At 38.6% G+C, this 24,094-nt stretch overlaps 2 protein-coding genes across 2 annotated transcripts in view; one reads left to right on the forward strand and one right to left on the reverse strand.

Annotated features, from left to right (window-relative positions):
* LOC122162666 (centromere protein P) overlaps nucleotides 1-24,094 on the forward strand; it is a 116,756-nt gene that overhangs the window by 3,749 nt on the left and 88,913 nt on the right. The window contains exons 5-6 of the mRNA XM_042823175.1: nucleotides 2,282-2,370; nucleotides 9,318-9,414. Coding sequence (XP_042679109.1) covers nucleotides 2,282-2,370; nucleotides 9,318-9,414 — 186 coding nt within the window. The remainder of the gene's footprint in view (nucleotides 1-2,281; nucleotides 2,371-9,317; nucleotides 9,415-24,094) is intronic.
* OGN (osteoglycin) lies at nucleotides 11,670-22,636 on the reverse strand. Its single transcript, XM_042823174.1, has 7 exons — nucleotides 22,303-22,636; nucleotides 21,438-21,690; nucleotides 17,514-17,592; nucleotides 16,184-16,342; nucleotides 15,417-15,619; nucleotides 14,798-14,893; nucleotides 11,670-14,229 (listed from the first exon to the last, which is right to left on the reverse strand). The coding sequence occupies exons 2-7, from the start codon at nucleotides 21,603-21,605 to the stop codon at nucleotides 14,059-14,061; spliced, it is 876 nt and encodes a 291-aa protein (XP_042679108.1). The 5' UTR covers nucleotides 21,606-21,690; nucleotides 22,303-22,636; the 3' UTR covers nucleotides 11,670-14,058.

The following is a 24,094-nucleotide window of genomic DNA, read 5'->3' on the forward strand; positions in this document are numbered from 1 at the left end:
GCTAGAACTTCGACTCCTTGTAGTACTGCTGTAGCATTGATGTGTAGAACTGCATTTAGCTTTAGCCATGGAAATAACCTGCATCAATCGTGGGTCTTGATTATGTTTCTCACTCGCGTGGTCCTTTGGAATGATAAATTCTTTGTGTTCTGTGGTATTTGACGTTGATGGAGTGCAGATGATACATCTGACTGTTGAGTGTATTCGTGGGGTTCCAATACATTGTACCACTAGGTGGCAGTAGCCGCTTGTTTACCACCTAAAACCAGCGCTGACGGAGTTACACTTTGTAGATATGTGAAACACAGAAAACTGAGTGTGTTTGTATTAACAAACCAAGCCTTCCGTTAATAAAAATATAGCCTTTTAATAAGATTGGGTCATGCAAAGCATTAAAATACACAATACCTGTAGATTACTGCTTAAAACACAGTACATGTTACGTGTAAACGTAGCTTCACTTAATCAAATTTGTATCACCAACATTTTGTGCTTTTTCGTGTCTTTGAGTTGTGGCTGTGTTCAGCAAAGTTGTAAATTAGTCAAGCAGACAATTGGAGAGCACTTTTTTTTTGGCCACAGTACGTATGTCTAGGCTTTTGTTTATGCTGTTACCTACACAGGTCAGGAGGTACATGTGTGGTTTGTTTTTGTGTCTAGGGCTGCTGCATTTGGGCTTCTTGTCATTTGCTGTAGCCTAGGATTTTGTAACTGTGCCACTATTGCTGTGCTTTCCATCACATTACTGCATCACAATCATGCACATAGAAAGCTGTTTTCCAAAATACAATTGTGTGAAGACAAAGCAGGTAGATGTGAGTTCACTCTGGCTAGCTTTCCATAGCTGAAGTTGGCTGTGCTGATGCTGTACTGTTTGCTCACTGCTTGACATATTCTGCATCTTGGCTGATCCTTTAGTTTTGATACACCATCAGACTAGGAGAGAACATACTGAAAAGCTGATTAGTGTTTTGCTGGCTTGGAGTGCAAGTGGAGAAACTCCTGTTTGTTTACTCTTGTGCATAGTAGGTGCTTACCAAGGTCAAAATGTGGACAAACAAAGAAGTTTAATGTAAAAGCATTCATTTATTACTTTTCTTCTTGCTGTTTTTAGATGTTAGTAGCAGACGTGTGCAATTAGCTTGAAAATCTGCCTAAACAGATCTAAAACCATTGAGAAAGCAATCATTTAAAAAATTGCTTTCTTCTTGGGAGTTTTCATTTAAATTCTTTTATGTGACCCTGGGATGACATTGATGGCATCTTAGCAGATGTTCTTAGCCTGCTTCCTGGAAAAGCAGGTTTTTTTAGACAACAGTATATTACCTTATAACTGCTTACAACTTCTCCTCCATGCATGTGTTGAACCTTTTGCTCTCAATTTAAAATGGTTTTTCCTGATGTTACTTACCCAACCCATTACACTTTGTAGCCTCTTGGTTTGCCTTTTCTATCTCTGCTGATGGCAGTAGAAGGATTGCTGTGGGATGTTTGCATTTGATTCCACTTTTTCCCAATAGTTTCCTCTGTTGCTGTTTCCCTGTAGTGACTGAGAATAAAGATAAGTACAAAGTCTCCATAATAAAGTGAAACGTTTGCTATGGTCTTCAAGGTATTATTTTTCATTCACTGTTATCTGATGTATTCCTCTGGTGTGCTCAAGAATTTATAGAAAAAAAGATTTCAATTCTTCCATGGTTTCATTTCTACTGAATGATTTTCTTTTCTTGATGTTTTCTTAGTTTGTGAGGTATTTGAATTTGGAAACGTTTTATGATGTATCCCTCAGTGTTGTGTTATTGTAAAATGAGACAAGAGTTTGAGACAAAACAATAGGTTGTAAAATGGAAGGAATGCAAGCAGAAGAAGGACTTCTGAATTTTAGGATTTCAGCATTAGGATGTTTTCCAAAAGAGAGATTAAGCTTGAGATTTCTGGTTTATGTGATGGAGGAGTTGTGTTGAAAAATGAGAAGAATCTGCAGTTTAAGTGACACAGAAGGGAGTAGATGAAGTTCTTGTAAAGAAATCTTCTTTTACAGATGTCTGTTCTCTGCACAGAGCAGCTCAGATGTTACTCCAAAATCTTTGTTGCCTGGATGATGCTGATGTGTTGAAATGCAAAAAAAATTTCGTGAAGTGAGACATAGCTTAAAAATACAGTTTTGTAGGCTTTGTCTGTAGCAGTATTTGTGTAGATTTTGGTATATCTTATGTATGTGTCCCTATATTTCTTTCTAGAGAAACTTCTAAAGTATTGCATTGTTGTTTCTCTGATCTAGGACAACAAGAATGTGTCTGCTGCTGTTACTGACCTCCGCATCCTAATGGAATCGGGGCCGTATTCAGAATTAAGCAAATTTGTGTCCAGGTAATGTGGAGTGTTTTTGTTTAAGAAAAGTTGTTGCATGAGACACTCAGTGCTGAAGCAATACAGCATTCTGATGAAAGCTGTTTGTAATTTCTTTGGGAGGTAAGGTACTGTTAGCCCAACCTTCATGCTTCCTATCACCAGTGCATATCCCTGTGGAGACAAGATGGAACGGACATTGTTCATAAGGCCTGAAAGGGCTTAAAGGAATTCATGCCAAGCAGGAACATGTTTGGGGTTGTAATGTGCTTTAGATGTTTGGAATTGTTGGGTTCAGAGAAATAGGTAACAAGATAAACTCAGATACTGCGTTTTCATTCATGTAATCGTGAGCTTATCAGCTTTTAGTTCATGGGATGATATTTGAGGTTGCTCTGACGTGGGTGCAGGGCCTCGCTCTCCGCCTTGTTGAGCTTCATGAGATTTGCATGGGCCCACCTTTCAAGCTTGTTGAGGTTTTCTGAATGATATTCTTTCCCTCTGAAGCATTTAGCTTTAAACTTGCTGAGGGTACACTCGATCCCAGTCTATGTTATAATTAAATTATTATTACTGGATAGCTAACTTAATCTTGTCCTTTAATGTGTTACTTTTTAGACTTGAGAATGGGGAGGGAAGGCAAGTGTTTAGGAAAGAAGAAAGGTCTGTAAATTACCTCAGGCTTTATTAGTTCATAGGCACAGCTGAGTGTTTTGTTTACAAGATTTGAATTGCCATTCAAATCTATTACAGTTAGTGGTAGGAAGAGAAATAGTGGTAGATTTCTCTCTAGAAGCAGGATTTAGAAAAGGAAATTACTATGATTTTTCATGTGCATTTTTTGACAGCATAGTTGTCGTGGGGTTTGATGGTTATATCAGAAACTAATGTATTGAAATAGCTTCAGACTCCATTTCATCCTGCCTCAATCCTTTGGCTCCTGTTTTGCCTCTGTTTTTTTTCACTATTCTCCTCCTTTTCTACGTTGCACAAGTATTCATAGTAAATACAAGTTTTTGTGAGCAGCATGGGTTAGGGCAATGCTATCAGTAAAGCAAACAGTTCTGCTGTCTCTTCAGCTTCCATTTGCAAGTATCATCTGTTCTTCTCATGTGTGTACATTAATTAAGCTGGAAGGTAAATGATGCCAGTGTACTCAACTGGTTGAAAGAGAAATTAATGGTAATGTATAAATATAGCTCTTATACATTACATTTATTACTCATTTGAGGCAGGAAATACATTGTCAGAGTGGAGTTCATACTGGCAGTGTGTGTTTATAGACAGCAGTGCATCATTAGACTGGCTTAATCTGATGATGTGATGTTCCCTTAAGGTTTGTTTTCTCAGTCCCCCTTCTAGGTTCTTACCAATTCCCAATCCCTTCTTTTCATGCCTAGTTTCAGACTTCATTTTCCCTAATAGCTCTTCTATTCTTCAGTGTCCAGTTACTCTGAGAATTTTGATTCCTATGTCTTCCCTTCCTCTCCCTCCAGTTCTTGTCCACCTGAATCTGGTATTGTTCTTCTCAGTCTCCCTATCACTTTTCTCATTTTTCCTTCACTCCCATGGCCCAGCCTTGCCAAGTGCCTTTTCTCAGGTGGCCTGAATTTTTCCTCTCAGCCATTCTAACTTCTTTTGGTTCCATTTTTCATAATGCATGATCTTTAATAGCACTGGAGTTAGAAACTTGGCAGTCAGTTCTAATTCCCAAGCCCATCCTGCTTTGGAAGAAAACAAGAATAATAAAGCACTTGAGCAACATGTTTTTAAAAGGAGAACTCAAGTTTATTTTCAACGAGGTACTGTTGGAATCCAATAGTTGTTTAAGGAAGAGGTACACCTTTTAAAATATGCTGTAACAGTGAAACATCTGTACAGATAAAATCACAGTGCTTCTACTTTTGAGTTTTGCTCAAGTCCCCTTGCACAAGTTATAACCCAGGTTAAACTTTATTATAGCACTGAGGACTACAATATCCAAGGAAAATCCTCCTCCCCGTTTCGTCTTTTTATTACTTAACTAATCTAACAGGTGAGGGCAGACAAATGATTGCATGGACTACTTAGGAGGAGTTTATAGGCAGTTGGAAAACTGCTGATATGTTTTAGTAATTAATAGAATTGAACAGTAATAGTGAAGGATTTGTGCAAGGTCTGCATTACGTCAAACACTGCATGGACTTGCTATCTTGGAAGTGAGGTGAAACATAAATTATTCCTGCAGCTGTAAGAGTAATTCCTTGGTTTTATATCCCAGTGCAAGAAGTCTTGTGTACTGAACACTGAAATAGTGCTGCAACTTTAGAACTTCTTAGATGCTTTTGTGCTTTGTTGATGTTATACTGTAAAAGGAGACGGTGCTTGGGCAAAGGGCGTGTGATTCTAACCTGGTGCATAGTTAACACTGGGCTTAAAAACGCTGTTTGCTGTTTTTGGATAGCTTCTCTCTTACGTGATGTTGGCTTTGGAGATTGATGTTTTCTGTTTGTAACTAACTTTTCTTTTTTTTTTTTTTTTTTTTTTTTTTGACAGTTTGTGTTGCTTAGTTTGTTCCAAAAAGAGGCTTAAGCTTTAACTTTTTACCACCTTGTCGTCTGTAGGTTGCTCCTATTTCCATAGAGTCTACAATAGATATAAAGAGCACAACAACACTATTTGATAGAGCAAATTCCTAGCTGCAGAACACAGTTTTTCAGTACAATCTCCACCATTAGCTCTGCACTGCCTTCGGCACTACTGAACAAGAGCCTGCATGCCACGGTTGTCAAAATCTGTGCAGCAGAAGTGACCCACTGTCACCACTGCTGGAACGCAGTACCCACTGGGCTCACATCTTCTGTTTGCTCTCCATAAATGTCCAGCAAGCACTGATAAATGCCAATGGATGCAGTTTTTTTCTGCACAGAAGAGCTCAATGGCACACATTTGTTCCATGTTCACTTCCGTGTCAGATCCCGTTTTCTCAGGCTGCCCCTCTGCTGCCGTCTCTCATATGGCAACAACGTGTCACAGAATGGTGGAGGGAAAGTTTGAGCTCTGCTGCCCTCCTGCCAGCACAATCACGTAGGAGGCATTACTTTCAGAGCAGTCCTCATTCTGGAAGTGTTCTCAGCGTGTTGAGATTTGTGGGAACTGACATCAGCATTAAGAATTAAGCTAATTCTGGCTAATTGGGGATTTTCCTATTCTAAACCCAATATTGTTCTCTTTTTTTTTTTTTTTTTTTTTTTTTTTTTTTGTGATGCTATCAATGCTATCAGAACGTTCATTGAAACACAGCTCACATGTAGCTTTTTTGGCTCTCTGTTTGATCCAAAGAACTTCAATGTCAATCTATTTTCTTGGTGTGTGTTTTTTTCAACTGCCATTCAGCAGTGTTGTTCAGGGATGAAGCTGGGTGGTACGAGGATGGCACACTGACCTCCTTCACTCAACAGAAGGCAGTAAGTGGAGAGGTCCCTGCTGCCCAGTGAGCTTCGGACTGGGGAAGCAAGAATTAGAAGTCCTTACTTTCTTTCAGCACTGTAATTTCCTTTTGGCACCTTAGCCGTTTTGTGTGCCTCTTAAAATCTTTGATGCAACTGTTTCTCTGATCTTGTTACGAATATCTGTATTTCTCTACTTGATGATCTGGTCTTAAGAACTTTCAGCTACCATGTTGCCTAAAAAAACCAAATAACGTCATGTAGAAACAATGTCACAAGGCTTGCAACGTGCTTTTAAGCTGCATTAAATTGGTTACCCATGGAAGTGATCACTTTTAAAAACAAACTTCAAGTATGTAAATTGTTACAAACGTTTGTATTCCTCCCTTCCAGGTCGGTGGGCTTAAAATGTGTGTTGCTGTCTGTGTAGAATCAGATTTGCTGGATAGTGAGATTTGGGCAGTTGTTGCAGTCTTGAATTTTACTATACTGTGTGCAGACTTTGTGTAAATGATTGAGTTGTGGTTAAAAATAAAAATCCCATCCAGGACACAGAGATAGTTATTGTAAATGTGTGTGTCTACTTTCTTCCAGGGATTCAATTTAGCCTGTGCTGCCAGCATGGTTTTTTGTTTTTTTTTGTCTTGGCCTGGTTTTGTTGGCAGTTGTGACTACTTGGGTAATTTCCTTTAATGATGTTGTTCTTTCCAGGCTAGGATAAAACTTGTTTGGCTTTTCTTTTACATTTTCGGAATCTGAATGAATGTCCCATTTTTTTATATTTTTTTTTTCCAGTTTGTGTAATGCATAGCAGTTCCTATACATTAAGTAAAGCTGGACCTCAGGCAAAGTTCTCCCTTGAACTGCTGAAGTGAGTCAGTAATAAGCTTGCAGCCATTCTGCTGAAGGAGTCAAGTTTGGCTCTCATCTGTTCTGAACATCCAAAAAATAGCTTATCTCTAACAGGAAAGACATTAATGTTTTTGAAGTATTAGAAGTCTGGATTTCTGCAAGGTCTTTGCTATGTTCCTACATTACATCCTTTTCTCTGTATTAGGAAGAGAGGGGTTTGAAGGTGAGCTGTTTGGTGGATGAGGAGTCAGCTGGATGGCTGTGGCTAGAGTTGCTGCAGTGGCTCTGTCCAGGTGGATGCTGGTGATGAGTAGTATCCTCCAGGGTCAGCATGGAGACTGCTGCTCTTCTATGCCCTTATCAACAACCACAGGGTCAAGTGTACTCTCAGCAAGTCTGCAGGTGACGCTGAGTTGAGTGGTGCAACTGATACAGCAGAAGGAACAGATGCCATCCAGAAGGACCTGAATGAGCTTGGGAAGTAGGCCCACAGGAACCTTATGAGGTTCAACAAGGGCAAGATGTTGCACTTGGGTTGGGGCAGTCCCTGAACTGGGAGAAGAACTTGAGGTTTCTAAGGATGTGAGCCAGTAGTGTGCAGCCCAGAGTGCCAGCATTAACCTGGGCTGCATCAAGAGAGGAATGGCAACAGGGCGAGGGAGGGGAGCGTCCCACTCTGCTCTGCCCTTGTGGGGTTCCATCTGGGGTACTGTGCTCAGTCTTGGGCACACCACAAGAGAGACATGGAGCCCAGAGGAGGCCACAAAACTGCTCAGAGGGCTGGAGCACCTATCTCACAAAGACAGGCTGAGGGAGCTGGACTTCTTCAGCCTGAAGAAAAGACCGCAGGGGGACCTCACTGCAGCCTCCCAGTATTTGAAGGGAGCTCATAAACAGGAGGGAAAGTGGCTTTTTAGGTGGTCTGATAGTGACAAGGGAAGCAGTTTTAAACTAGACCAAACATCTCCTTCCTCTTCCTTTTCCCATACCAGCTCTCCATCTATTTTCTCTAGTCTGTCTTTTGTATTATGTTCTGTGAAGTGGATGAATTGTATTTCTTCTTCTGATTAATTAAAAAAAATTATATATATATATAAATATATATATATATATATATATAGCTTCTCAGATCTAATGGCTGCTTTTGTTGTGTTGCACACAGTAAAGAGGGTGAATAAAGTCTGTTTATGTTCCTAGTTAGATGATCTCTCTAGTTCTCTGATGGCACCCACCTTAAGTGTTCACGTCTCTCAATGCAATTGGTTCTGTTTGTTTCAAGGCTAACTTTTGCATGTTACTGATTTCCCTTGCCTGCCTTCGTGGACCATTTCAGAGGGAATGTAATGGTGTCTTACTAAAAATGTTGCCATTCAAACTAACATAGTTCTGCTGGAGGACACAGCAGTTCAGTGTATAACAAAAGTAACTTCAGTGCCGGTCCTTGAAGTAGAAAAGCTGCTTCTGTTTGTTAACTGCGGTCAGCAGAAATGGAAAAAGCTCACAGTGAGTGTGGAATCGTTGGACTTGGGTATTTGCAGTTGACATTATTCAGTAACTCTGAAAACAGCAAAGATAAATGATAGGAATTTTTCCTTTATTGTCTCACATTTTGTCTTTTGTATTGAAAACTCCTCGGGCTTGCCTTGTGTGACTACTGCTGTGACTGCTGCTGACCCCTCCCTTTTCAGTGGTGTTATAGATGGAAATTAATATTTCCTGTAGCATATTGCTGTTGAAATATTTCCTTGCCAAAATAGCATTTACATTTCAGTCTTGTGGTGTAAACTGGAAGCACAACAGAGTCCTTTCTGGTTCTATGCAAGCTGAGGGAAGGTGTCTTTGTAGAACACTAGAGAATTATGTAATGCAAGTGTAGGATTGTTCAAATGAATGAAACTGCATTTTATCCAGATGTAGATGAGCTGCTAAATCACGTGAGTCTAAAGCTGTGGAGATACTGAGGAGAGACCTGCAAGGATCAGCTCAGCTCCATCCTGGGATATTTATTAGCTTCTGCACAGGGTGGCCTGGCACTAATATCCCCACAGCCCATTTCTCAGTTGTGGATTCATTTGCATCACCTTTTTCCCCTCCAGCCTTACTGTACTGATTACTGAGAACATCACCATTTTTCTTGAAGAAAGATGGATGAAGATGTAACTGTATTTAAAAGGTTACGGTTTGTTAGATCACATTTGCCAGGCATTGTCTAATGAGAAGACTTTCTTGCTTTCTGTGGTTTCAAGGTTACTCTTGAAAAGATTGGATGGCACACAGGCAGAGATGGAGAATAAATTTCGCTCCAAGGTTGGGCTGGGTGGGACAGAAGTCAGATTATTCAGTGCATCGAAATGCAGTTTGGTTCGTTTTACCAGTTTTGCAGATCACTGTTTTACTGTGTGGCACTTGGAAATTTATTCAAGACGAAGAATATTAACGAACAAGCCTAAAGTCAAATTAAAACTTAACAGGAGAACTGCTTTGCCAATTTATCATGTTTTACAAATAGGCCTAATTCTGTTGCTGCTGCTTACCTTCTGGAGAAGCTTGAAATGCTTGGCACTTTTTTTTTTTTTCTCCTTCTACAAAATACTGCACTTTTACATTAAAGAAGCTGATTTTAGGCTATAGAATTGATACTACTTGTGCTGTTTGGGATAAACAGTATATATTTTTTTTTTTTTACAGCACTGAAGAACATGGAAATCTTCTGATGTTTTTCAGGAGCTTTTCATCTTATGCCGAGTGGTGCAAACATCGTAGGTGCACCTTCTTACATTTCAAGGTACTGTCTGTCAAGCCTCTCTATGTGAATACTCTGATTCTTAAGTGGTTGATTAAAAGAGAGCAATGCAGGTGAACTTTGTGTTCTTCAGACTGGTCTGGAAATCTTAATTTTGTGCATTTAGGAGAAGAGGATATTGGTTCAAGATGTTTGTGTTCGAGAGGCAATGACCTGGCTTGGTATTCATGTTGTTTTTACCATGCTATTGTTGGGTTTCCTATACATGGAGGAAAAGAAGTATATCAGTGCCTTTTCTGTGGAGGAGCAAGGCAGCTGTTTATTACTATTAAATTTCATTTTGAAGATCAGCAACAACAGGGGGAAAAGGAAAAAAAAGGCAAAAGGAAAATAAAATTAACGCTTGTGGTCTTTGGCATTGAAGCGTCAGCTCTAAAGGACTGCATCTGTCTCTTTTGAAAGTGAGACAGCATGTGTTTGGGCTACAGCACTTCCAGTTCTGAAATGTTTGACTTGAACAGGAGATAAACCATTCCTCCCTCTGAACTGGAAAATAGTGTTCAAATTTTGTTTTAAGTTACCATTATTTGGCATGTTTATTTTGTCTTTGGACTGGTTTTAAGATAAGAAACTCTCCCACAACATAAAAAAAAAAACAAATACTGCAGTCTTGCAAACGCTGAGCATTTTTTATGATGAATGGTTGATATTATGTGAGGGTAATTAGCTGCTGAATTGTTCTTTAGCTCAATTTTATTTAGCTCAAGCGTTTAGTGTAATTAATCTCAGCATAATCATTGCTTTTCAACTGTATTATGAAGTGTGAACTGCTTGCATTCCTACTTCTTTTTGTTTTGACTCTTTTAGGCTCTTCTAGCACTGTGCTAGGCGAGTATTTTTCTTCCATCTGGTTGCTTCATTCTGATAATGGTTTAAAAAATGTTTCCCAACTTTACCAATCCTTCAATTAGCCTCATGGTAGCAGTCACTGTTGTTCCAGGCAGAGCAGTTTAGTGAACAGTTGAAACTATTTTTCATTTTAAAAAATGGAAAGACATGAGACAGGAGATAGGAAATGTGGAGGTGGTTTTGAAGCTGGCCTGTGTATCTTAAGGGAACAGTTTTAGAAGTTAGTTGAGCTGAGTGTAAACCAGCAGTGATGTTGTCATGGCTTCACGGCTTTTCTTTGGTATTCTGCATCATCATACTGATGGAAACCATGAATTCATGACAGATATTGCATACACAGTGCTGATATTTCATGCATCTACGTGATGGTGTTTTCATTGAAGTCAGTGCATGCTACAGGTTTATGTCAATAGAGCATCATTTTAAAGTTACTTCTTTTGGCAAAGGTACTGTTGAGAAAAATATCAGCATGGGAGAATATTTATACAATCCCACTATAGGCTCATGAAGAGATTTTTTTTTTAGGCCTTCTTATTTCTGCCAGCATTCTTAATTCTTTTATCAAGAAAAGACGACTTTCTGGGATCAGAAAATTCAGAAATGGATGCATGATTAAATCCAACCTTAGTAGCCCTTGTAACTTTGTATCCTATGTCAAGTGCTGTGGAAGTGGCTAAGAGCAGCTTTTAACATTTGGATCATAGAAGTGAATAGTTGTAATGAGCATGTGTGTACTTTAAGTAATAATGGCCATTTCAGACAGATGATAACTGCGTATTTCAAACAAAGCTGCTGATCAGAAATGGCAGTTCTGTAGTGAATTTTTGCACTTAACAAAATAAATCATCCAATGGCTAACTGTAAATAAGCAGAAAAGCGACTTGTATTTGGCAGCAGGCTTTTCTTGTGCGCAGGAGAAGTTTAAGTAGATGTGAGTAGGGCAGTGCTGTGTTAGAAACATTCTGTGCTCTGCATCATATATTCCCTAACGTTGTGCTTTAGCAGTTGTGCATTTTTACTGGAACAAACTGGGATATCACCTGTATGCTTCATACACAGACTCAGGAGCTCTGCATAATGCTGCTACCTTCTGCTGGCAGTCCTCTCTTTCTGTGGAGGAAAAATCCAAGATAGGGCTTTAAATGGCTTTTGGAGAGATGAGTGAAACAACCCACAAATCTTTGGTTATGGGTTCTTGCTTTCTGCTGTGTGATGGTCACCTGGTGTTATCGGGATTGTAGAACTTGCTGCGCTCCAGCAATAAATGTTCATTTGCAAAATGGATTTACAGCTATGGAGAATTTTCTGGTCTACAGACACCTTTGTCTGCTTTGAAACTGCACCTGAAATAAGTGGGATTGTTGAAGAACAGATGAAGGAAGCTGCTATTGATTAACAAGAAGGAAGTTCAAGTTTATTGAAAATACAGAATAGAAATGAGGGGGAGGAGGGGGAATAGAATGGTGTACATTCAGCTTAATGCTAATCAAGATCAGAAAAACAGAAGGGGAAAAAACATACTGAAGCTCTTTCACTTAATGTTTTAATGAGTTAACTTGCTGTGAATGAGGAAAGGAAATTAAAACACATGAGTATTTATTGGCTGCATGGGGCTCACAGAATATACCAGTTGTCTGTGTTTTGCTTGCAGAATATTAAAAGCATTAAATTACTGTTGATATTTAGTACTTTTTCAAAAATATATACAACAACTTCCTATAAAATTTGTGATGTGGTAGTGGTTAGATCTTAGTGTGTTTGCATGCATGTGTACATAACAGAAACGAGTATACATTTGTGTGCATGATGTTTTCATAGGGAACCTGAAACACTTGGGGTGTTTATTGATCCCATTAATACTGGAGAGGGCTTTGTGTAGTAGCAATGATTACTTACGAGAATCAGATCTGAGACCACTGTTTATGTAATGTTATCATACTTCTAACTATGTTTTCTATATTTTAATTAGCAAATAGAGATGAAACAACTTGTGGCTTTCATTTCTTTCCTGATATAAATTTTGGATTGGATTTGGAATGTATTTTGATATGCTCTGCAGTAGTTTATCTTTCCCTAAGTGCCTGGAGACATAAAAGTTTCAAGATTCACATGGAAAAAATGAACAACAAGCACCGTAGGACTTGGTTTTGTTCTCAGATACTTTAAAACAATGGAATTTCTTTCTTGTTATATTAAAACATTTAAATGGAAGAGATGAGGACTGCTTTGTCCTTCTTGACTGGTCCAGGGTGAAAATATTTTGTCTTGATTTTCATAATTGCATCCTCTTTCAAGAAAGATGCACCCACTGTTGGTGCTTGACAGTCACCTGGATCTCAGCACTCTTAGTGGCAGAGCATCAGTATGTTCAGAATTCAGTTCAAATCCTGTAATAATTGTCTAGAGCACAAGCACTAACAAATCGAGGTTTAGCTACATAGACATAATTAATACAAAATATCTTATAAAATCAATACTGGTTGTGGTGGTAGTGATACGTTATCATGCATTTGTGCTTAACTATTTCTACAAATCAGAAATCTACACTAGCTTCAAGGTTAGTATGATGTTGGCTTAGTAACGGTAATTAGCACTTTTTTGGCATTTGTCAGTTAAAAGCATTTAAGCTTGTGGCTGGTATTTGAGGAGATAATAATACTTGTTTAACTCGTTTGAGGATAACACTTGGAATAGTGTTATGTTAGAATTTTAATTTTAAAGATATAATGTTATGCTTCTGCATATTGCAAAAATGTGGGGTGCAAGGGTATTTGTTTCTTTGATCTGACTTCTAGTTGAAAATCTGCTCATTTACAGGTAAGAGCATTAATTCAATTTCTTGTTAACTTTATTGTTACATTTCCTGTCAAGAAAAAGCAGTGGAAGAAGGCTCAGTCAATGTCACGTCTTCATAAAAAGGAAAAAACAAGTGCTTGAGTCATACCCTGCTGCATGCTGATGGTTGTATTAAAATGGGAAAGCTGAAGTGGCAAGAATGACTCCTATGAGCACAGCTGAACAAAGTGTCTATATATTATATATTTAAATCAAAAATATAATGTGTAAAAAACATTTATATGTAACATATACAGTTGAATGTGTTTATATGGATACATTCAATTGTAATATATAATGGCATTTGGATTATTTTGAAAGGAAAATATTAAAAGAAGATTTGATGCATACTTGAAATGTTCCATTCGCTTTGTTGCTTGGTACACTAAGCCTGAAAAAATTCTTCACCTTTTCCATAAGTTTTTAAGGAAACTTCAGTGAAGTTGAACTTGAAGAAATTCTGTCTCTAGACATAATTATCTTTCACATGTGATTTTTTTCCATGCAATTTTGGAGTTTTAACTGAAATAGTTTAATTCCAGGCCCAAACAAATTTGACTGGAGTAAAAATTTGGCTTACTCAAGAAATGTTTTGGCTTATCAAAGTAAAATATCGTGATTTTTTTTTTTCTGGGAACTGGTGAAGAATGTGAAGCAGCAGTTGCAGGATTTTAGCTGCGTGTAATGAGTAACTGCTGAATTGCAAGTTGGAAATATATGCATGTGTACTTATGTACTTTTACACTTTGATTAACAAAGGATTCTGAAGTTTGGGCGGCATTGCAACTCCTAAATAGAATAGCTGCTTTGAAATAATTGTCAGAGGAGACCCTCATTTCAACAGGGAAAATCGCTTTAGCATGGAGAAGATATAGACATGTAAACAGTAATAAGAATGATCTTTTGTTACCATGATTGAGTTTTGGCACGTGTAAGTAGTAGCTAGTAGTATGTTCCTACAGGCAGTGTTCTCAAGCAGGAGAAAGCATTGACATGCTTTGCCAGGAGGATTGGGTTTCCTTCCATCCTTATCTCATCCATACGTGTGCGGATGTACCGTGTGTTATTGGACTTGCAGAAAGTGTCGTCATTGATTGTAGTGATGTTGTTGTGCTGCAAAGCAAAACAAAGGGGGGGGGGAGGTATTTGAAATAAATGAATGCGTTCACACACATACAAGTTGAGAATTGTCAAGCTTTAACTTCCTTCTTGCTCACTCAATTTATCGACGCTGGGATTGGTTTGTGTTACGGATTGGTAAGAATCAAGTCTTTCAAACCAATCAATAAACGGTTTGAGGTTGTTACTGATGTTTGGAATTTATTGTTGACCAAAGGTTATTACTGTTTTGGTTTATTTACTTATTTATTTATTGAATTTGTGTGCCAAAATTTATGAGAAATTCCTGCATGGTAGTTAGGCGATAACTTCTGACAGCAAGGGTAACGCAGTTCTGTGTAACTGTAGGGAATTGTTTGAACGGCTTTTTCCTCCTGTATGTTAATAGAATAGACAGGTTGAACGCTGCTCAGTTGTGACCATACAGAGCAGAAGTAAGCTGTTGTTTGGAGGAGCACCAGGCAGTGATAGCACAACTGCAGCGCCAAGTGCTTTGGAAGGAAGAAGAGGGAGACTCGGTCTTTCTGTAATGTAACGTTAAGCAAAAATACTTCACAAGTACCTGAAGGTGCAGAATGCGCAGGCTTTCTGGTAGGTTAAGGGGAACAGATTCCAGTGCATTATGTCCTAAGTAGAGGTAGGCCAAATTTGTCAGTTTCTAGTGGAACAAAAGAGAGGATCAGTGCTGGTATTACTTACTCTCATATCTGTTATTAGACATCTGCATTTTTTCTCATCACAGATAAAGCTATAAAGGGATCTGACAAAACATTCTTTTGTTGTGAGTGTTGAATTCTGTTTCATCAAGAAACTCATAGAGCAGGCCTTTATGTTCTGCAAAATTCTGTGTCACTGTACTGGTTATAAAACTTGGCTCCACTCTGAAGATGTCATTATTAGCATTTCTGTGATCCACAGACCTCTACTGGAACCATCCGTTTTGAATCTACCATCTCTCTGTGTGTGATAAAAGAAGCAGGTAAAATTGTATCTTAATTTCTTTAGATGAACTTCATGAGAGGGCAGGTGTACAATGAGCCACTATTCCAGAGTGCCTTCACAACAAAGCGTGAAATGCTGCTTCTTACACATCTATTTCTTGGATTGCAGAAATGCAGAATAAATCAATATATTGGTCGTTATGGTTATTCATTTTATCTAGCTTGCTTGCCTAGACTTACCTTGAAAGCATTGTTTTTGATTCCTCTGCTTTTGATTCTGTTTTGGTTTGCATTAAACGTTGTCAGTTTGGGAGGTAGAACTGGAAGTTTCACAAGTCGGTTTTCAGCAAGAGAAAGTTCTTCCAATAACAAGAGCTTTGAAAAGGCTCCGTCTTCTATTTCTTCTATCATATTCCCACTGAAATCAATTCTTCTCAAAGTAGCTTAACACAAAAGAATGAAAATGTAAATACTGAATATAGAATTGCATGATGTGAAAAATCCATGGTTTAATGCAGGATGCTACAACCACTGTCATTGTAACATCTAGCAGTACTTAAATTTGCAGATCACAAACTAAGGGTTTTGTTTATATGTATAAATTTGATGAAACAAGTGATTATGCATTTGTGTGAAACTTGCTGTTTGGATTGAGGCAACGTGCCTTTATGTACTGGTAGGATTTGCTGTGTTGGAGGTGGGCAAGATCTCCGGAGCATTTGAAAGAAATAGACATGATTGTTGAAGACTGGCTGGCATACAATTAAATTTCATTTTTAGCTATTTGTTTTTGATGGTTTGGAAGTATTAAGGTGGATATGTGGGGCAAAATGGGTTTCCACATTGCCTTCAGAGCTCCTTTGCTGATACAAGCATTGAATTTTTAAATAAGTAATGCACATGATGTGAACTAGCAAAATATAAGGAATGTATATTATTTTGGTAGTTCTGGCAGAGTGAGAAAGGACACCAGCAGGTAAACAAATTAAAATCTGAATGTTACTTACTGATGTCAGCAAAATCTGAGACAGCTATCCTCTTGATTTTATTAAATCGTGCGTAAAGGTACGCGGTTTCCTTGGGCAGTGGGGGAACAGCTTCAATATCGATTTCCTCGCAGTACACCGAGCCGCTTAAACACACGCAGAGCAGGCAGGTAGGCAGATCTGAAAGGGAAGTATTTTGTGAGTGAGCAATCAAAAGTTAATCAGCTGACATCAGCTTCATTCAAACCAATTCTTTCTGGTATCTTCTAAGATTTTTCTCTCCGTTAAAAATTTTATTGTCCTACTAGCAGCATTTAAAACTTCTGAAAATCTTTTTTGTGTTCTATTTTCGTGCCATGTATATGCTCTGTTTTTATCTGAACTTGCCTTGAAATACAGGAGAAACATCTGAAAGGGCCCCCAGTTGATGTTGTAATTGCACTGGAGCATTTTTGGCAGGGTTTACCCACAGGATTTACCATTTTTGGATGTGGTACCTTATTTGTCATCTGTTAGTGTAAGAAATAATTAAAAAGAAATGTTTGTGAATCAATGGTGCCACTGTTTAAAAAGCAGTTGTTTCTGTGCTTATCTGACTAGGAGCCCTGGGCTTCTCCCAGGTCTGTTCTCCTTTTGATGGTGCTGTTGGCAGATGCCATTTGACAGTAATTAATTGCCCTTCATTAAAACTTCAGTGAACATCAGCATTTCAGTGGTCTTGCTGCATCATCTGTGATTTTTGGAAATTTAGATCACAGACCCAGAATGTCTCCTAGGCTGGTAAAGAACATTCTTGATGTTCTTGTGCTTCATCTGTTTCTATTCCCAAATTCATTTGTATCCCAATTCATTTCTGAATGTTTTATATTTCATCAGGGGAAAAAAAAAAACAAAACAGCCAGACTGGAAACTACGTAAATATTGGCCTCCTTGGTCATCAGATGCGAACTCTGAGAGGAGCAGATTCTTCAAATTAATCTGTTTAAACATGTTATGATATGGTTAAACTGTGGACCTTATTGGGACCTTTTTGTTTGTCTTGGTTCTCGTATGCCAAGCTTATTGAACCTGGGTGCACCTATATAGCAAATGCAACTGTAATCCTGTGGAGATTCTTCCAGCTGTGTTTTGTATATTCAGAGTTTACCTTGAGATACTTTAGTATTTCTAATTTTTTTCATATTTAATCTGCTCCATTAGAGGCTAAAGTTTAGAAGGCTTTCCCCAAGAGACATGAAAACATCATTTCTATATCCCTTGTCGTCCTTAGTACATTTAGTGTTGGTATTTAAAGCAGGTTCCTTAGGAGACCTCGCACAGAGCAATATCCACTTCTCCACTGCTCACTTACTTGTATCCTTTGTGGGCCTGGCACTCAGTTGGCTGTCATCTCCTTGCAGGCCAGTGTCAAGAGAAACATTTGTTCCATCCTTTGTGAAAGAGCAAAAGTTATTTTAAAAAGCAATAAACAGTATTCCAGGGATCTTAAATAGCGTATCTCTTAACATGAGCTTCCTACCTCATATCATCTTGTGACATTTAATTTTTAAATTGTTCTTATACGCTGGGTGACTGATGTGATGTGTTATCCCTCTTGTATGTGAGCTCTTCATTTTGGAAGGCGAGAAGGGAAAATGAACTGCTACTCTTCTTTGGATAAGACCAATAGCCATAAAGAAAAATGAGTAGAAAATACAGACCATGTGATGATGATGAAAGAACAATGTAAGCTCTGAATGTCTCCAAAAACCTACTCTTCAGAAGGCAGATTTTGTAGAAAACATGAAATTTTGAGAGAGTTAGATTGAGAAGTTAGATTGAGTTAAAAAATATATCCTTACATTTCCTTGCCTTTGAAGTTATTTGAAATCACCTGTAACGATATTAATTATCTTTTAAATTGCTTGAAAACTTGGCTTAGAAGTCTGTTCCTTTCAGGTATTGGCTGAAATTCAGCTATATGATTTCATTAAACTTCCCTGAAGGCTGTATTAAAACCTGGGCTGCTAACAAACGCAGCCTTGGGTGGTGTTGGAAATGGTAGATTTTCACTGATTACAATAGATAGAAATTTTAGAGAATTACCTATTATTTTGTGAGTTAGCATATACATACAGTGGATCATGCCATTGCATATTTTGGTGTTTGGAGGGAGGTGTTCGACTGATTGCAGCAACTGTGTTTGGCTGGCATCATTTATTGTCTTTTTTGATGGGAGAGAAGTTTTAGAACAGGATGAAGGTGCAGTGTGGTCTGCTTGGCTATTGAGAATGTGCAGAGAGAAAAGCATCAACAGATGTGGAGAACACTTTTCTTTAAGTGTGCTTAATGAACAGAATCCTGGCCTGAGTACTGCGATCAATGGAGAGATTCTGTGTGCACCAGTTGCTCACAGGAACCAATTTACTTAATTAACTCCCTCACTGAGGCATCTAGCACGCCTCCTAGAGCAGTGGGAGAACGCTGTCCGTTTCCTTTGGGTGCCAACTTTGGTGGTGGGTTTTTTTGTTTGTTTTTTTGTTTTGTTTTGTATTTTGGAATGTAAAAGCATTGAGCTGAAGAAACAGGTATCTTGGCCAGCCTCTGCTGTTGTGACTCTTGGCGTGTGAACTGTCCATCACTTGGCTTGTCCTGTCTCTATCCAGGCTGTAGCTCTTTCTTGTGGGTTGTTTTTGAGATCTTTGGGAGAGGCTCATCTGTTACTGCTGGACTTCTCTACACGAATTAGAATGCTGGTGACAGTTCAGTGTTGTTGCATGGAACTTATGTGTAGAGAGAGAGACTTCAAGTGTGTGGTGCAGAGAAGCTGTGGTGTAAGCTGGGAAGATAGAAGACTCAAACAAGCAGCAAGTCTTACAGGTTTCTGAAAAAAGTTTAGTTTACGTAGCTCTGTTGATTAGGCATATGAAATCAGGATCCTGATGGGTGTCGAGGCCAGTAAAGACTTATGGCTCATAAGGGAGACTTTTAATATGCTTGTATGAAGAATGTTTGCTGATGTAGCATACACCTGTACCAGGTGTAGGTTTCTAAAATGCTTGAGATGTGATCCAAGAATGAATATGCAAGTTCTTTGCAGAGCACAGTGCACAACTCATTGCTGAAAGGAATATCACAAAAAAAAAAAAAAACAACCCCAAACAATAAAACCTGATTATTTGCTGAATAATGTGAAATATGCAGGCAATGTATTCCCACTCACCCTCTGTAAATAGAGGTAGCCAAAATATTGGAAGAATTGCTTGGATAGCTAAAAAAAAGTAGTAAGCATGGAATATTGGTGGAGAAGTTCGTTTGGATGATACCTGCAGGACATTTATTACTTGCATTTATAGAGATTAGTACACTGAAGGAATGTTGATGTATTTTCACACTTGAATTCTACCTGTCACTTGCACCTTACTCCACAGACATGAATTCCCCACATAAAATCAGACTATTATGTGACATGTAAACACTCGAAACGTCTTTGGAACTTCTGCAAAGTAATTGATTCTTCCTGGTAACAAACAGGTGTGTGTTAGAAAGTTGAGTGTTTATACTCAGTGAAATGAATTAGTCCATACATGTGATGGTGTCTGGCTTCAAATAAAGCACTGTAGTTGATCACTACCACAAATATAGGTAGATGGATTTCTAATCTGAGAATTGGGATATATGTTTTTAGTGTAAACTTTAAAAATTGATTCAATACACAATAAGGAGTTAACTTGGTCGTGCAAGATTAACATTTTCAGATTGGGCAAGTTGGAGGAAATTACTGGCACGCATTTCAGTTACAGCTGAAATGTTCTGGAATCTGGGATTTGTATTTTAATAGAATAGAATGCTTGCCTGCATATCCAGTGACTGAAGTTGGGGACACTGGAATTTGTAGAGATCTATTTGTTGCACATATGGAACTAATTTATTATTTTGCAATGAAAGCACGTCACTGGAGAACTGACCTGGTGGAAATAGTGACCGACTGCATTCCTGGAATTATCACGAGCAGAACTGTTGGCCTTCAGTAGACCTCTAGTTTATGGTGCTGCCAGCACAGGCACTGCTCAGTCTATGGCAAATTGCAGGCATTATTTCCTTGTAGGCATCCTCCTACTGTGAGTAGCGGTGTACTCTTAGTAGAATGACGTTAGTAGAGAAAGCTATTTGGTGCTTTGCTCATTAAAGTTACAGTACATAGCAATTTAAAAAGTCTTACTCATTGACTGGATGGTCACTTCTTTGTTGAGTCATTTTAAATGCTCTTGTTCAGAAGTTGGTGAGGCATGTTGCTCCATTGCTCTGGCACGTGTCAGATTTAAGAATGCCTGGTTTGTTTCTGATATAAATACTTAGCTGCTGTTTTTAGCCTGGCGTGGAAAGGTGTGATCTAAGTGGAACTGGAAAAGTATTTTAAAAATAGAGAGAGAAATGATTTCTCTTATAGATGTTCTGGGACTTACTGCTTATATCACTTGTCTTCTGCTCTCCCCTTTTATTTCATTATCAGACTAGTTTATTGGAAGGAGGTGGGGTTTTGTACTGTGCCTTTCAGCTGAGGCTGTTGCACTTGATTTAACTCGTTTTTGTATCTCCTGTTTAAGCGTTTAAATCAACAGGCTCCTATATAGAGCAGCAGCAAAACGGTTCCGAGTTGTCCGTTTGGCCATATGGGGGTGCTGGTGAGTGCCGCAGGGCGTTTTGATTGCTATGTTGCGGAGTCTCAGTGTTAACACCGGTAGGTGACGCCCACGGTGCTGGGCATTCTGTATGTAGTACCTCAGAATTGCAAAAAGAAAACAAACTAAAAGCCCTGGGAAAAAAAAAAAGGTAAAACACACAACAGCTTGAGTCAAAAGAAAAGCGGTGGTTTATAACGGCAGGTTGCTTATGGTAAGATTACAGTTTCAAGTATTTCTTTGATTGTAAAAAAAAAAAAAAATCAACTGAATGAAATTACCCTCCTTAATCTGAATTCAAACTTACTTTGTTAATACAGCACTACCCAAACTGCCCAGCTAATGTGCTGGTATACCTTCTGAAACAGCAGGCACGTAGCTGCAGCAGAGTGAAAAGCAATGCTGTACTCTTAGCTGCAAAGAGTTACTCAGACCATAACAAGAGGTAGTTTTGTGCTTTTAATTTGAGTGGCTTTCTTATTTCTGGAACTATTCTGTGTTTTGCCATTATTAAAAAGCTTCTCAATAAAACTTGTATACATACATGTAACATCCAATTCATTTCTATCATGCTTAGCAGTTAAAATATGAAAGTGATTATATAAATGAAATACCTTTATTATATCCTTGGACAGCATTTCATAATCCTGTTGGATCAGGCTTCCCACGGCAATATCTGTCTCATAGTCATTAAACTTGGAGGAATCTTGCTGTGTTGTTGGTGCTGGCTTCACCAGAGGTACAAACGCCACCAGGAAAAAAGCAGCCTGCAAAGTCTTCATTTTCTCACAGAGCAATGTGCTTGGCTTGCACTGAGCTGATGGAGGTCTGCTCGTGTGTTGACTGTGGAGAATACTTTCTTTGTGACTGCAAATGAAAAAGCAATCCGTCAAAACAATATTTAAAGCCTAGAGAAGCAGTTGGCAGAGGTTTCTAACGCATAAGGAACATGGAACAACTTTTAACTCTTGGTATTCTTTAATTAGACTGAAGGATTAATAAAAGGTGCTATTAATGTGAAATGAAACTAGGAAATAATAAACAGCCTTTTCCAACTAGTAAAGAAAATATTACGTGTGCCTATTTGCCAGAGTGCTATTTCTGCCAATGGCAGGAGGATTTTACAAAGCATTTTATGAAACACTTGGCATATATATATTTTATCAAATAAAAATGATTTTTCCCTGTTGTCAAAATATGTTGCTATAAGCACTTGAGCTTGAAAATCATTCTCTCATTGCCTTTATCTTCACGTTTCAAAGCAAACAGCAGAAGGTAGTTCTTCCCCCCCAGTAATATTTTACAGGTTGCACACAATTGGGGCTGGGATGGAGGCTACAAGCACAGTTGAGAAGCATTTTAAATACATACACAGTATTTCTTAAAATCGATCTTCACACAGCATTTTGTTCTGCTTGCTGTAGGATGTGCTTTATTTAAGCTTTAGGTGAAGGTACTTTCAGAAAAAAGTCCACCTACCGTTTTAGCAGATTCCAAGTTCTTCTGTGGCTGTGTGCTAAAACCAGAAGTTCTTATGCGTGAGTTAAACCAAAGTAGACTGGTAAAAGAGTAAAGTCATGAATTACATCCAGGTTGCTGCAATGAATAAGTTTTCCAAGATTGACAGTCTTAAAAGTGCTTTCCATGGGGTAAAAAAGGCTTTGCCAGCATTCTGTCCCCAGGGTAAGAGGTAATATCCTGGAGCAGGGGGCTGTACTTAGCTTTAACATTTACAAATGTTATCCAGTCTAGTTCATCCTGCTTGGCAAAGTGGCAGTTTTCTGCTGTCTGGTGATTTACCCTTTCTAATTGCTAAGGCTCTTTCTTTGAATCGAGTATTAATTGTGCAGGCTAGAGGTCTGTAACAAGGCATGTGTTATCCATTTTGTTTAATAGTTTAGCTGAGAAACAAAGCAGCTGCTTGCTGACTGAGACAGAGGTAGAGCCAAAGCATACATACACTGCATTAGTCACATTTCTGTGAGTGGTTAAATGTTTCACTACAACTTGTTTGTGTTTACAGAAGTTTCACCTATGTAAGAAATAAAAACTTTTCAGTCTGAAGAATTCTGGAAGCCAAGAATAGTTTTTAGAATTTGGTGGGTGGGGCTTAAGTGTGATTTTTTTTTTTTTCAGCCAAGTAATTCTCATCTCAGTGCTTTATTGGATGAGTTGTTCCACAATTTATTTAGAAGTTGGGTTTTGTAATAAATGTTTTATGTTCTATTTCAGTTATAAGTTACTTAGCAAATATTGCCCAGGTGTAGAATTTTCATATGAACTGAAAGCTTCAGTTTTCTAGATTTCCAGTGTGTTTCTTCCTCTCCCATCCTTTTCCTTATTATGTACTTTTGGCAATCACTATAAATGGGAGCCAGATGGACACTTGAAAGTTTACAGTTGAATTTTTTTTATCTTTATAAAGTATGTGGCAATAAAACCTGTTGAGAATATATTCGGATCAATTTTTCTCTCCCATCTTTGTGGGCTTTTTTAATGAGATAGCGCTGACAACTGGGAATAATGTTGGAGATAAGCAGTGGACATATTTAGATTTCTGTGCAAGTCCTGTCTTGTTTAGAAACCAGATGTTGGTGAATGTGTAAATGCAAGCAGTGTTTGTTACAGATAGGACTTGCAGTTTTCTCTAGGATAATGGTTTTGCTGTAAGTGTATAACTAAAATATAAAGGGAAGAATCTCAGTAATGGTGGAAATTGGATTCCGAATCATACTGGCTGCTGCTGAGATGGAACAAAAAATTGTTTTTAGTGTTTTGTGGCGAAGATATTAACATGTTTTCCACAGCAGAATTGCAGGAACTTTCAGTTGAGAGGACTCTGACAGAAAAGGTGGACTTCCTACAGAAAGGACAAAAAGATTTGCAGCTTGTCAACATCCTCTCACCGTCTGTCGTGACCACGTGCGCTTTTCGGGAGCAATGATGGCATGTCTGCTTTGTAGCTGATCTCCTTCAGCAAGGAGCACTGGAACAGGCTGCCCAGGGAGGTGGTGGAGTCTCCTTCTCTGGAGATGTTCAAGACCTGCCTGGATGCCCACCTGTGCAACCTGGTGTGGGGAACCTGCTGTGGCAGGGGGTTGGACTCCATGATCTCTGGAGGTCCCTTCCAACCCCTACAATTCTGTGATTCTTTCCAGCCACCTGCTTCCTTTCCTCACCCTGCTCAACATCCACATTAAGACTTCGTCTGACTGTGTAGTTTTACCATCACTTAAAACAGGTAGTGCCAAATAAAGTAGTAGTCTAATCC

This window comes from Centrocercus urophasianus, unplaced genomic scaffold (assembly GCF_019232065.1).
Source record: "Centrocercus urophasianus isolate 14NV4802_14NV808 unplaced genomic scaffold, USGS_Curo_1.0 seq_22, whole genome shotgun sequence".
Lineage (NCBI taxonomy): Eukaryota > Metazoa > Chordata > Aves > Galliformes > Phasianidae > Centrocercus > Centrocercus urophasianus.